Genomic DNA, 14307 nt, shown 5'->3' with positions numbered 1-14307 from the left:
AGAGGCAAAGCGATGGAGGCAGGAAAGCGATCAGTGGGCTGAGAGCCGAATCCAGTCGCAGCCAGACAGAGAAACGTGTCCACGTGACTCGCCGACGACTCGGGGCAAGTGGCACGAGAGGTTATTTATTAGAATTTCACTCTGCATTGCGACACCGCCCTTCAGATCACCTCTGCGGTTGTGCAATCCCTGCCCTATAAATACCGAGGCACTCCCGCCTCTGGCAGCCTCTGGAAGCCTCCAGAAGCCTCAGGAAGCCCGGCCTGCGAGGAGCCTCTCTCCCTTCCCTGGGCATCCCGGCCCAGCCTGCGGCCGTCATGAGGCCTCTCTACTTGCTGCTGCTGCTTCTGTGCCTTCTCTTCTCCTACCTGCCCCCAGGTGAGCTTTGAGGCCCACGGGGGGCCTTCCCCCTGCGCCGGGGGTCCAGGGTCTGAGCTCCGAGGACAGCCACCTCTGCTGTTCCAGGGTGGGGAGGTGGCAGGAAAGCATCCCCGAGGTTGAGCGGCCGGTTAGGTAGCCGGCAGTGGGCAAGCTGCTGAGCCTGGGACCTGAAGAATGACCCCCCAGAGCCCAAGGGCCCAGCCTGCAGGGAGCACCCGGGGTTGATGCTCCCAGTCCTGCAGGGAGCATCCCAGGCGTAGGCTCCCGGGCCTGCAGGGAGCATCTGGGGTTGACATCCCAGTCCTGCAGGGAGCACTCCTGGATGACGCTCCCGGGCCCACCGGGCAGCCCAGCGGCCGGGGGACAGACTCAGGGCTCCATCCCTGACTGTGTTTGGGGCCCCTTGCCCTCAGGGCTTGGCCAGGATGCACGGCCAGTGTCGGGTAGCCTGGGCATCTCCTGTCCCCTCCGTCTGTGTCTGGGACATCTAGGAAGTATCCTCTGTGGAAGGGGACCAGTTACTCCATCCACAACACGGCTCCTCGCGTCCAGAGGCCAGCCTCCCATCCATCCGGTTGAGAGACGTGTAGGCTGTCGGCTCCGGCTCACCCCGGTCACCTCGCCGGGTGGGGCCTCCCAGGTGGCCTGCTGCAAGCAGGTGCCACCTGCCCCTCCCACGAAGCCAGCTCACCCTGCACCTTTGACTCACCTCACGCTCAGGCAGTCAGGGTGCACAGGTGGTCTTCAGCCTTCCTTGGGAGGCCCTCCCGGCCTCTGCAGAGTGGGAAACCTCCCCCGTGCCCAGGAGGGAGCTTCCTGTGAGGCCAGAAACTCCCACTCCCCTGGGTCAGAAAAGCAGCGTGCCTGGTGGAGGAGGATGCGGGACGCTGCACGTTGAACCAACTAGGCGACATGTTTCGTCGTGGCCTCGAGCAAATCACGCATCTGGCGCCTGAGCTCTTTCTCAATCTGCAAAATGAGCGGGTCACGCTGGGTGGGGGTGGGGGTGGGGGGGACACGTAGAGCACGAAAGCTCCAAAATCCTCCGAAAGATGCCACTGTGCTTCTCTGCCGCCCGCGCTGGATCCCGCAGACGTGCCACAGCTGCTCCGAGCGTGACTCAGTCCCCCCTCCTGGAAAGTGGGCACGAAAGTGTTGCAACGCAGCGTTTGCACGTCTGCAGCCTGGCCCCACTCGAGGGGTGGAGAAATGGGTGTAGCGAGTCGCCACCACTTTTTTTTTTTTCCAAGACAATGGAAAATACGGGCGCCTGCCGCATAGGGAGCGTACATGCTGGTTTCAGCTGCGCGTGGGCACGTGTGCGTTAGTCCGGAGCGGCCCGGCCCCACTTCTGACCGAGGGTCAGCTCACGCTCGGAAAAGCCGGGGCCCCCCTTGTAGCTTGAAGGGTTCCTTGCAGCCTGCCTCCTCGGACGATAAGCATCTCCCTGGACGCAGAGAACGTGAAAGGGTTGCCAAGGCTACTCAGGGGCAGCCAAACGTCCTAGGCATTCTGTCCAGGAACGGCAGCGAGCGGACGGGAGGCGGAGAGCACGCAGGACCCGCTCAGCCGCCCCAGGAGAAGCCCCCCTGGCCGCCCTCGGGGGGCTGAGTGCTGCTGCCAGCAGGTGCTGCACTGGGATGCACCCCGAGCCTTCTCAAGGGATCACTTCACCCCCTCCGGGGGACCCCGGAGGGCTCATCCCCTCACAACACGGGGAAGCCAAGGCTCACACACCCCAGTGAATGACAGCAGGGTCACAGCAAGAGACCAAGGCTTGACATTCTCTTTTAGCAGTTTTTGTCCCTATCAGGAAAAAAAAAAGAGTTGCCCCCTTTTATCCTACAGAGATCTTCTTTCTGTGAACACGGACTGATGTCTCATGACAAGGCCACGTGGGTCCCCTGCATCAGCCGGATGAGAACCCAGGTTTAGAAATCAGGATGGGTTGAGGCTGTGCCCTCACTGACTCAACAAATATTTATTTGTTTGTTTTTAAAGATTTTATTTATTTGTTAGAGAGAGACAGAGAGAGAGCACAAGTGGGGGTGGGGCGGAGGGAGAAGCCAACTCCCCGGGCTCAGCAGGGAGCCCGACGCGGGGGCTCGAACCCAGGGCCCTGAGATCATGACCTGAGCCGGAGGACAGACACGTCACCCACTGAGCCACCCAGGGCGCCCCTGACGCAACAGACATTTAGTTAAAGCCACTTACCGTGTGCAGGCATTGCCCTGGGAACAGGGGAAGAGCCAGGCAAACACAGTCCTGGATCGCATGACCTGACGTTCTAGAAGCAGAGCATGACAAGAAACCCAGTTTTATAATTAATTGTGTAATTACCACTGTGTTGTGACATGCCACTAAGTACAGGGTGCTGAGGGAGCACGTGGCGGGGGCACGGAGCTGCTCTCGAGGGGCCGGAAGGCTTCCTGGAGGAAGCTGAGAAGGAAAGGAAAGATGGAAATCATTCTGGTGTTCGTGGCATTTGAAAAAAAAAATTTTTTTTCCTTCTTGCCATTCAAAACTCCGGATGCGTCACATAACATTCAGATTTGTATCTTCTGTTAAGAGCACAAGCAAACGAAGCCACACTCCCCCGAGCAGCAGCAGCAGCGAGCTCCCGCGGCGGCCCCCTGGACGGGCGCTTGCCCCCAGGTCCCCGCAGGCCGCACCGCTCCCTGTCGCCCTGCCTCAGCCTACCTCACCGACTTTCCGGGCGGCCTGGCGGCCGTGGCACCTGCATGTGCTGCCCCGAGTTACCCGAACTAGTGCCAGGAGGTAGGGCGCGTGGGAAAGAGACAAACCACACGGAAGGGATATCGGGTGAGAGCCCGGAGGGGAAGAGCAGCAAAACCCGAAAGCTCTCACTTTTAACTTCGCCCCACCCGCTCTCTCCCCAAACTGTGGGGAAGGAAAAATCATTATCTTCCTTCTGCGCATAAATACCTCAGCCAGACCCACAGGACGGCTAACAGCAGAGGGAGGACTCGAACCCGGGCCTTGCGCCCCCTCCAGGCACCGAGTGTGGGGACATAGGGGGGTTGCGGGGCTGGGAGGCTCTGGGGCCGCCCCAAGTGAGGTCTTGTGTGGCAGGAAACCGCGGGTGTGGGTGGGCCCCAGGCTTTGTAGACTGGGAGACTGAGAGTCAGGTGGTTCGTGGGCTGGAGGCGGGCCAGCCGACAGCAAAGTGGCCCCGGGGACGCGGGGAGGACGTCCCCCAGCCGCTCCACCCTCTCCCAGGGCTTCGCGCCTCGCTCGAGCGCAGCTGACCAAACCCCGGGGACGGAGGCACGGGCCACTCCTCAGGATCCTCCCTCCTTCCCTTCCGGGGCACTGAGCACCCTCCCGGGTGTCTGGGCCTCAGTTTCCTCACCTTTAAAATGAAGATTTAGGTAGTAGGACGCCCCGCTCCTGCACCCTTGCTCACACCTGAGTGTCTCACCCCGCGGTCCCCACCCCAACCTGCTAGCCCAAATTCCTTCCACCTGTCTGACCTCTGGCACCAGCCACCAGGAATGCACCTGCTGCAGCCTGTGGGTCCCGTGGAGGAAAACGCCTTCCCCCTCGCCTCAGACACAAGGCCCCGTGGCCCCCAAACCAGGCCCCGCAGATGCGCCTGCTAAGGGACCTGTCCCCACAAAGCAGTTGTGCAAATGTCATCTGTCCAAAGGCGCCAGCATGTCTTGCACGCACACGGGGGTGCACGCACACGGGGGCGGCTGTCCCCACTTTGCACATCTGTTCGGAGCTTTTCTTTTTGGCGGTGAGTCTCAGAACAGTTGCCTTTCAAGTCCCCGGACAGCACGGAACAAGAACTGGATCCCAGATGTGGCCCCAGACCCCGTATCCTCCTGGGTGTGGACCGCAAGAACCACGGAGGCAGGACCTGGATTAGAAACCCCCGTGAACTCACACCGGGCGTTGCCAACGGGCGGAGTGGGCCGTGGCCAGCAGAGACCCCATGGGCCGCGTGTCTGCGGAACCGGGCCTCGGGCCTTTGGTCCCGTTCCAGCCCCGTCTGGAGTTTGGTGGCCTGTCCCGCAGGAGTGCCCGTGCGCTGCTTCCGTCCCCAGACAGCTGAAGCAGCCCCGGAGAGGGCGCCTGCCGGCTCGGGGGGCTAGGGACCAGACGCCTGCTGTTCACTCGGGTCCTGGTCTCGGGGTCCCGGGCTGGGATGGAGCCTGGTGGGGGCGGGGGCAGGCTCAGCCGGGAGTCTGCTTCTCCCTCTCCCTCTGCACCCCCTGCACCCCCGCTCTCCTCTCTCTCAAATAAATAAAATCCTTAAAAAAACAAACCAAGGAAGATTCCCAGAGCTGAAGTCAGTCCTGTAGCCTCCAGCGCAGGCCTCCGTGGAGGGCCCCATCTGCTCGAGGGCAGCACCTCCCCGGCAGGACGGAGCAGGGGAAGAGCCTCGGCTCACCCACCGTGTCGCCTCGACGGCTCCAGAAGGCCGTCCTGCCCCTGGGACTGTGTTGCGCCGCCGCCCGCCACCAGGTGCCCGTATGCCCCGCCGTGGGCAGGGGTGTCTGCAGCCACGGTGACCGAGCTGGAGAGGCCTTCCCTGGCCTGCGTGTCTGCTCCTCACCTGCCGCAGCAGGGGCGCCCAGGCAGCTGGGGGTCCCGCCACCGACCTGCCCACAAGCCCCCTCCGGCAGCAGCGTCCTGGGCAGGAGCGCCCGGGTGGGCCTCCTCCTTCGCAAAGCCCCTTATCATGTCCTCTCACCCCAGCCTGGTGGCGTTTTAGCCCAAGCAACTGACAGCTTGAGTCCACAGCTCTCCAGTTTTGCCTTCCAGCTCTGCTGGGGGGGGGGGGCACTAGCGCCGCTGACCAGCGCCCACACTTCCGAGCAGAATGACAGCCTGAGCTCCAGCATCCGCCCCATCCCCTCACTCCGTCCCCCCTTCTCTCCCCTCCCTGTCTCCCGTTCCTCAAAGGCTCTCTAAGAAGTTTTCTTTCTTTCTTTTTTTTTTTTTTAGAAGTTTTCTTTCTGTGGCTCTTCTATGCAAAGTCTGAAGGCCTCCCTCTGTGTTGATCTTCTTTTAAAAAAAATTGTATTTATTTATTTGAGAGAGAGAGAGAGAGAGAGCACAAGCGGGGGGGGGCAGAGGGAGAAGCAGACCCCCCAGCTGAGCAGGGAGCCCAATGCAGGACTCGATCCCAGGGCCCTGAGCTCCTGACCTGCGCTGAAGGCAGACGCTTCACCTACGGAGCCACCCAGGCGCCCCGCTGATCTTTATGGTTTCACCTACTGCTCCCTGAGCCACCAGCGTCTGGCCTGCGCAGGGAATGTTCCCTGAGTAGCGTGGAAAGGCGTGGTCCCTGCTTTATGCAGATGCATCTTCCGATGACCCCCAAAATCCAGCGTCTCCTGTGCTCGTGCCCAGACCCACTCCTTCCCGCCCTGCCCTCTCCCGCGACGGACCCACTGAGCTCCCCGCCACCGAATCCAGCCTCCTTCCTTCAACCAACACCTGTTACTGCCGCCGACTAGAGCAGTCGTTGGTGTTGCAGCTGCATGGACGCGGGACGATGGACAATCCAGCCGTAGTGGGTCAATAAATGTACGCTTGAAAGAGGCCCTGTTTTGCGGCAAGCATAGAAACCGGCACACGCCTGCTTTCCCAACGGGCCCGCCCCCTCGGCTCACCCCTCATTCTTACCCAGAAGCGAGTTTTCTCTTTTTCCACGTTCCTCTGGTTTATGGTGCTCCAGTGGCCGTCACAGGATGAGCTGGATGGCATTTCCCAGGCCAGCTTGGTGAGGACCTAGACAGGAATAAGCCCCAAGTCCCGGGGAGTGCCATCGCCCTCGGGGAAGGGGAGAAGAGCGGGTGCGAGTCACCCCCGAGCCCGCGCGCAGGGTGCACCGCACCCACGTGAGGACGGGGCAGGGCACCAGCGGCTACACGCACCGTGGGGCGTGCACGGTTCCGGAAATGTGCACACCTTTCAGAAGCAACTCTTACTTGTTTTCCTTTTTTAACTGCAAAACATCACATGCATCCAGAAAAGAGCATAAACCAGGAATGTACGACTTAATGAGTTATTATGAAACAAGCAGCCAGGGACCAGGGTTTAAGTCAAGACGTAGGACTTGGCTGGCACCTAAGAAATACCCCTGCAGGCTTCTCGGGCACCTGCCCCTTGCTCCGTCCCCAGTGGGAATCCTCGCTTGACCTTTCTGGTAACCACTTCCTATATTTCTGGTACTTTTCCCACGTTGGCACTCGTGCTGAATAATACAGCTCGGCTTGTGTGTGCTTCTCAGTTGGTTAGGTACATGGGGTAGGGGGCTGGGTGTATCCTAGGTTATTCACATATTAGATAGATAGATAGATAGATAGATAGATAGATAGATAGATAGATAAATAGCACAAGAAATTGGGGCACCTGGGGGGCTCAGTCAATTAAGCATCTGCCTTCGGCTCAGGTCATGATCTCGGGGTCCTGGGATCGAGCCCCATGCTCGGCTCAGCTGGGGAGTGTGCTTCTCCCTCTCCCTCTACCCCTCTGCCCTGCTCATGCTCTCACTCTCTCTCTCTCTCAAATGAATAAATAAAAAAAATCTTTAAAAAAATCACAAGAAATTTATAATTTTGATAGATAATGCCACATTGTTAAGGGTAAAGTTATTTTTTTTTCAATATGAATATCCAGGTGTCCCAGAACCAGCTCTGAGGAGGCCACTCCCCACTACTATTCTCCTAAGTGGATGGTCTACACTGATTCTCCACACATGCACCTGGGTCCCTTTCTCTACTCTCTACTCTGTCCCATTTGTATGTTTTGTCCTTGTGTCTTTACCACACTCTAATTGCAGTGGATCTATAATTAGTCTCAAATCCAGTAAAGCAAGTCCTCCTACCTTCTTCTCCAAGAGTGTCTTGACTATTCTTGGTCCTTTGAATTTTCACATAAATTTTAGAATAAACTTGTCAAGTTTTACTGCAAAAATCTTGATATTTTCGTGGTATTAAGTCTACAGATTAATCTGGAGGAAATTAACATTTGAGAAAAAAATTAATCTTCCAGGGCTTGAACATACCATTTCCACTTATTTTGTTTTTCTTTAATTTATCAAAGAATACTGTATTTCTTGCATATAGAAGTATTGTATTTTCTTAGATTTAACACTAGGTATTTGATATTTCAACATGGTGATTCATTTTAATTTCATTTATTTTCATTTCAATACGGTGATTTATCCATTGGTTGCCAATACACAGAAGTAAAATTGATTTTTTATATTGATCTCATATACAGGAAACTAAATTTAAATTAAATTTGTTTTTAATTCCTTTTAGACTGTCCACATATAATCATAATGCCTGCAAATCATGACAATTTTATTTTTCCTTTCAATTTTATATCATTTTTCTTTCCTTCTGCTATTTCCATGGTTAGTATCTCAAGTACAACGTTCAATGCAATTGATGATTGAAATTAGGCTGGTCTTGCTGGGTATCTCAGATGAAAAGTTTTCAGTGTTTGACCATTACGTGTACTGCTGGTTATAGGTTTCTGCAGATTTTCTTCATGAAATCAAGGAAATTCCGTCTAAGTTCTTATCATACATTAGTGTTGACTTTTCCCAATGTTTTTCTGCATCTGTTGGGATGATCATAGGATTTTTCTATTTTAACCATTAATAGGCACAGACTGATCTTCAAATGTTCAATGAAAGCTTGGATTTATGAAATAAACTGAACCTGGTTTTATTTATTTACTTATTCTGTGTGCTGATATTTTATATAGGATCATTGCCTCTCTGCAGGTCAGGGAGGTTGAGCCATAGTTTGCCTTTTCTTTCCTTGCTCATCTCTTTAGATGGTGATATTAAGACCATGTATGTTGGTATCACACCATGAGCTGGTGAACGTTCTTTCTCTTGTCATTCTGAAAAACAGTGTGCTGTGTAGACACAATTTCTTATTTGTTGCTTGGTAGGATTTGCTACCAAACCATCCGAGCCAAGAATCTCATTTATGGATTCGATTTCTTTGATAATTATGGGACTATTTATATTTTCTACTTCTTGTTTATTTTAGTGAGTTGTGTTTTTCTATGATTTTTTTTATCTCAACTAAATTTTCAGGTTTGTTCAAGTCAGTGTTCTATTTTTTCTATATGAATAGAATATTTCCAATTTTTCTATTTCCATGAACTATTCAAATTTCTAAATTCTTAACAATTTTAATTTTTTAAATTACTAGAAGGCACTGTCCTTGCTTCCTTTCTGTCTTCCTTCAGTCTTTTTTTAAATTTATTTATTTAAAAAAAAGATTTTTAGAATTTATTTATGCATGAGAGACACACAGAGAGAGGCAGAGACACAGGAAGAGGGAGAAGCAGGCTGCCTGTGGGGAGCCTGATGCAGGACTCGATCCTAGGACCCCAGGATCCTTGCCCTCAGTCTTGACAAGGGAATTCTCTACTGTCAGTTCTGACTAAAATTTGAAAACCAGTGGCCCAGCAACTCTTGATTCTTTACTGGGCATTAAATGCATTTAAGGTTTGTTTTTTTTTTTAAAGATTTTATTTTATTTATTCATGAGAGACACTGAGAGAGAGAGAGAGAGAGAGAGAGAGAGGCAGAGACACAAGCAGAGGGAGAAGCTGGCTCCATGCCGGGAGCCCGACGCAGGACTTGATCCCAGAACTCCAGGATCGCGCCCTGGGCCAAAGGCAGGCACTAAACCGCTGAGCCACTCAGGGATCCCCCACTTTTTTTTAAATCTTAGCACATAAACTCTACAACACTACCTTATAACAGTTAAGTCCCTATTTTTAAGAGTATCTCAGCTGACTGTGTATGCAGCATGGAGAACCAATGGTCTACACCACAATCTCTCAACCTTGGTGCTACTGACATTTAGCACCAGATAATTCTCTGTTACGAGGGCTGTTCTGTGCATCCCATTCTCTGGCAGCACCCCTGGCCTCCACCCACCAGATACCTGTAATATCCACCCCACAGTAATATCCACCCCCCACAGTTGTACAACCAACAATGTCCCCAAACATTGCCAAATATCTAGTCATGAGACACTCACAGTTCTAGGTCAGATGAGATAGCTGCAACAGGGATATGGATTAAGTAAGAGGACAATCTCAATCGGTATGAAAACCATCTTTCCGATTAAGTAGAGACACATGACATTTGAATGGACTGTTCCCCAGGATGGTGATGGCCTGTTTTGTTACTCAGCTGGAGCGGACATAACAAAATAGCACAGGGTGTCTCCCTCAGCAACAGAAATCAATTCTCTCCCAGTTCTGAAGGCTTGAAGTTCAAGGTCAATGTGTCAGCAGGTTAACAGTTCTCCTGAGGCCTCTCACCTTGGCTCACGAGCAGCCACCTATTGTCATGCCCTCATGTGGCTTTTCCTCTACGTGTACACGTCCTTCTTTTTGTCCAAATATCCTCTTTTTATGAGGATCCCAGGCCCATTGGATTCGAGACAACTTTTATGACCACATCTAACCTTCATCAGCTCTTGAAAGGCCCTGCCTCCAAATGCAGTCACATGCTGGGGCGCTGGCCAGTGAAGAAAGACATCAGCATGCACATTTTGGTGGAAGTGACACAATTCAGTCCATAAGACCTATCCATGGAGGCAAGCAAAACGGTGGCTTGATAGTCACTTACTGGGAATAGCGTAGGCAGTTCGTTCTCTATTGGATCGAGTAGAAGACTCATCTAGACACTTTCTGATGATGAGATTCTGAGATATTGGGAAGAAAGCAGAAACAGTGAAACCGGTTCCAATGAAAGCATTACGGCATGGCCATACTCTCAAGGTGACCTGAAAGGAACCCAGATTTCAGCAAAGATGTGGAGGGGATGGTACACCGAGGCAGCATGGGAGTGGGGTGGGTAGTTTAGGAATGCTCCCAGAGTCAGGAACAGACTTCAGCATTACTGAAGCAAGGTGTGTGTCTGGGCTTTAGTACGATGTAGTAGGATACTTCTTTGGGGACTAACGTGAATTCCCCGCACACCTTAAAGCTCTCTGGGCAGAAGGGAACTGCACCTGGAAGCCCGCTGCTCATCATTGGCTTCCGTTTGGCCACAGCTGGCAGGGACCTCAGAATGAGGGCCCCGTGCGATGCCTTGTCTCTGGAGCAGCCCCAGAGATACACTGAGTGCAAAGTTCTTGGAAGAGAAGGCTCTTCGACGTGCTTCCAAAAGGGTCATTTTACCAAGTGTTCTAGAGTCACCGTGGCCGCAAGCCATGAGTCTGAAGTGTTTTCTTTCTCTTCTCACAGGTGCTGGCTTCTTTACGGGGATCGGCCAGAGGTCTGACCAGTACATCTGTGCCAGGAAAGGAGGCACCTGCAACTTCTCCCCTTGCCCGCTCTTTACCAGGATCGATGGCACCTGTTACCGCGGGAAGGCCAAGTGCTGCATGCGTTGACTCTGAGCTGGACCCGTTGGAGAGAGTGTGTGGAAGTCCATTGAGTCCAATGAAGTATTTGTAATCGTTGTTTTAATAAAAGAAGACTTTTTTTTTAAGCATACCTCTTTCAGACCAAAATGAATCTATCTTATCTCCTGTTGGAAGAAGTTGAGAAATTATGGAGGTCAGAGGGGCAGAGCCAGGGCAGGCCCATAGGGCTGGGGGTGCTGACCAAGCTTGAGCGATGTCACCTACATACATGTCATCACCAAACCAACGTGTGGGCGATGCAGGGTGTGCACATGAGATCCAGGACACCCGAGGAGGGGACAATGCACACGAGGCCCTCCCTGGTCCCAGCAGCAGCTCACCCCAAACGCCGCGGCCTCCACAGCCTCTTCTGTGAAACAGCCCATCTGCAGAGCCCGGAGCTGCTGCCTTTCCTGCTTCTGGGGCGCACAGCTGTGGGTTGGTCCACCGCAGCCCTGGAGAGCCTCCGCTATGGCCACAGCACTCGTAGCTCCCATTCGCCAGGCCTCGTGCGGGGGCTGCCGCTCCACAATCCCAGGACCCGGCCAGGAGTCAGCGAAGGAAGCACCGCACCCCTCCCGGCCGCTGCTCCTCCTCCCACTCCTCCAGCCTCTAGACCCCTGTTGGTGAGCCAGGATGGCTCGCTTTCCCCCTTCGCCCAATAAGTGTTTTATGACTCCTGATGACACACGTGGTTCTGCTGTGTCCTTACTCTGGCAGCGACGACTTCATGCTCCACGTTGATAAATTATCAGCACAAATGAAAATCAAACATTCTGAAGCCTTTGCCCCCCTCCCCTAGACACAGTTTCCGTCATTAACAGCCCTCTCTTGTGAGGGGAGGGCGGGGGAGGGGAGGCTGGTTTGTGGTGTGGACATGAGTCCCCACCGGGCCTTCTCTGTGACACTCACACAACAGGTGGTCAATTCCAGCGCATCCAGGCCTCTCCCTTCCCCTGAAAAGCTAAGAAATAATCCAGGAGAGTTCTATTTTGAAAAGAAACCTCGGGGGGGGGGGGGCCTGGGTGGCTCAGTCAGTTCAGGTCATGAGCTCAAGGTCCTGGGAACAAGCCCCGCATCGGGCTCCCTGCTTCTTCCTCTCCCTCTGCCCTTCCTCCTTCCTCCTTCCTCCCTCCTCCCTCCTCCCTCCTCCCTGCTCATGCTCTCTCGCTCTCTCAAATAAATAAAATCGTTAAAAAAGAAAAGAAAAGAAAAGAAAAGAAAAGAAAAGAAAAGAAAAGAAAAGAAAAGAAAAAAGAAATCTCAGGCACGCCATCCACTTGCCTCTTCAAGATATGGAAGTCCTCCCTGGGGGCATTCCTCTGGATGTTAAATCAAAAAACAGATTCCCAGATAAGCCTTGCCACTTAGGGCTGCCAATGTTTAGGGTTTCCCAAGATCCCAGTTCCTCGGGCAGAAAAAAAAACCCACATTCTGTGTTTATCTCACATCCATTGGTGTTTACGAGGTTGTGGTGACTCCACCGGCCCTGCCGGGAGGACTTAGGGTGATCACAAGCAAATGCTCGTAGACCCAGGAGGACCTCCCACCATCGACAGCGCAGCACCCAGAAACAGCAGGCCTGGAACCAAGAGCCGAGCACGACGGTGGCAGCCCATCCCCCTCAGGGACGTCTGGTCCCAGGGCTTCCATTACTGGGGGGCGCCAGCCTTGAGCGCCCAGTTTAAGAGGCTGCGTGCCCCCAGCCCCTTGCAAAGCCATGCCTGCGCCCTCCGTCCGGACTCTCCTGGGCATTTGCACTCACCGCCCCCACCCACCCGAGGCATTTGCAGGCTTGCAGCTTGCAGAGCGCCGGCATCCCCCAAACCCTGTCCTCCGGTGACGAGGCCCTTGCCGCTGGTCACTCCCCCACCCCTCCAGCAGGACCAGCGAGGCCAGCCCTCTTCTCCGTCTCCCCCAAGGATGCACCCTGGGCTCCCGGGTCACCACCACTCCCCGCGTCTCAGCCTCCACCTGTGATCACCGGGACGCCGACGACGGTGCCCCAGCCACCGCGGAAGGGAGATGGCCCGGGACACAGGGCAGGGCTGGCCGGTGCCCGCGATCCGCCTGACTTCAGACCAGTGACAAGGCCAGTTCTGGCTCCGACGATAGCATCTGCTTAATGAAAAGCAAGTACTGCTTTGAGGCAGCTCCGGACACAGTTCCGGGCCCCGCTGCGTCCCTGCGTCCCTGAGGAAGGATGAGGCACGTGCCCTCAGGGTCGGTCAACACGCTGACCCCCCGGGTGAGGCGTGTCCACCGGAGCAGGTCAGTGGGCCGTAGGGACAGTGCGTGGGCGCTGTGGTCAGACAGGGCTTGCACGCGAGCGTGAAACAACCGGCGAGGACCTGTAGCATCTCTGCAGCGCATCTGCAGAGCCGGACCCTGCGAGCCGAATCCCTGGGAAAGGGGACCGTGTATCACCCCTCGGGCACGTCAGAGCAACGGGGAACACCTTGCGCCACACACGATTTGGCCTGGCTTTGCTTCAGCAATTTTTTTTTTTTAGGATTTTATTTATTTATTCATGAGAGACACAGAGAGAGAGAGAGAGAGAGAGAGAGAGAGAGAGAGAGAGAGAGAGAGAGGCAGAGGGAAAAGCAGGCTCCCTGCGGGGAGCCCGACACAGGACTCGATCCCGGGACTCCAGGATCACGCCCTGGGCCGAAGGCAGCACTAAACCACTGAGCCACCCGGGCACCCGTGCTTCAGCTTTTGTTTTTGTTTTGTTTGTTTGTTTGTTTTTGTTTTTTTTTTTTTGTTTTTTTTTTGTGTGTTTTTGTTTTTTTTCTGTGCTTCAGCTTTTGACAGCAAAAACACATGCAGACCAAGTGCCTCCTGACTTCCGTTGCTGGGGAGTGCTCAGGGCGTGCCACCCCGTCCAGCGAGGGAGCTGGGCGCTGGGCTGCAGCTGCAGGGAGCGCTCTTGTTCTGATCTCACTAAGAGCTGGTAGTGTTCCGGCTGCGTCAGCTTCCCCGGAGCGGGGCCTCCCTGAGGAGGCTACTCCAAATGCTCATCCAACATACGTGTACGAACAGGAGAGAACCCAAGCCCCGCATGCACATGGCCACGCTCAGAGGTAAGGCTCCCGGATCAGTCAGTGGTCTTCAGAGAAACAGAACCAACAGGATGCGTGTGAGTGCGTGTATATACGGCGAGCAAGAGCCTAAGGAACTGGCTCAGTTGGGGCCTCGGCGAGTCCAGACTCCAACGGAGGTGCGCCGACAGGCTGGAGATGGACACGAGAGCTGCTGTGCACGTCCAGAGGCTGGCTGGCTGCTAGGACAGGTCCTTCTTCTCTCTCGGGGGGGGGGGGGGGGGTCAGTGTGAGCTGTGGAGGCCTTCGACTGATTGGGCGAGGCCCACCCACATTCTGGAAGGCGATCGCTATACTCAACATCCATGGATTCCAATGTTGGGTTGTATGCATGCTATTTACTGCTTATTATGTTTTGATGCCTTTTAAAAAATATGAAAAAACAAAGCGGTCTT

At 54.2% G+C, this 14307-nt stretch overlaps 1 protein-coding gene across 1 annotated transcript; it reads left to right on the top strand.

The window, feature by feature from the left end:
- Positions 1 to 231: 231 nt before the first annotated feature.
- DEFB1 (defensin beta 1) lies at positions 232 to 10902 on the top strand. Its single transcript, XM_055335500.1, has 2 exons — positions 232 to 378; positions 10651 to 10902. Exons 1-2 carry the CDS (start codon positions 318 to 320, stop codon positions 10797 to 10799), a joined length of 210 nt encoding a protein of 69 aa, XP_055191475.1. The 5' UTR covers positions 232 to 317; the 3' UTR covers positions 10800 to 10902.
- The last annotated feature ends 3405 nt before the right edge of the window (positions 10903 to 14307 follow it).

The sequence above is a fragment of the Nyctereutes procyonoides genome, unplaced genomic scaffold (genome assembly GCF_905146905.1).
Source record: "Nyctereutes procyonoides isolate TBG_1078 unplaced genomic scaffold, NYPRO_anot_genome, whole genome shotgun sequence".
Taxonomy (NCBI): domain Eukaryota; kingdom Metazoa; phylum Chordata; class Mammalia; order Carnivora; family Canidae; genus Nyctereutes; species Nyctereutes procyonoides.
Note: the sequence above shows the minus strand (reverse complement) of the source record. Positions and strands in the feature narration are given on the sequence as shown.

Coding starts and splice junctions, on each gene's coding strand:
- DEFB1 (XM_055335500.1), top strand. CDS start 318: ATGAGGCCTCTCTACTTGCTGCTGCTGCTTCTGTGCCTTCTCTTCTCC. Junction 379..10,650: donor CTTCTCCTACCTGCCCCCAG/GTGAGCTTTGAG, acceptor CTCTTCTCACAG/GTGCTGGCTTCTTTACGGGG.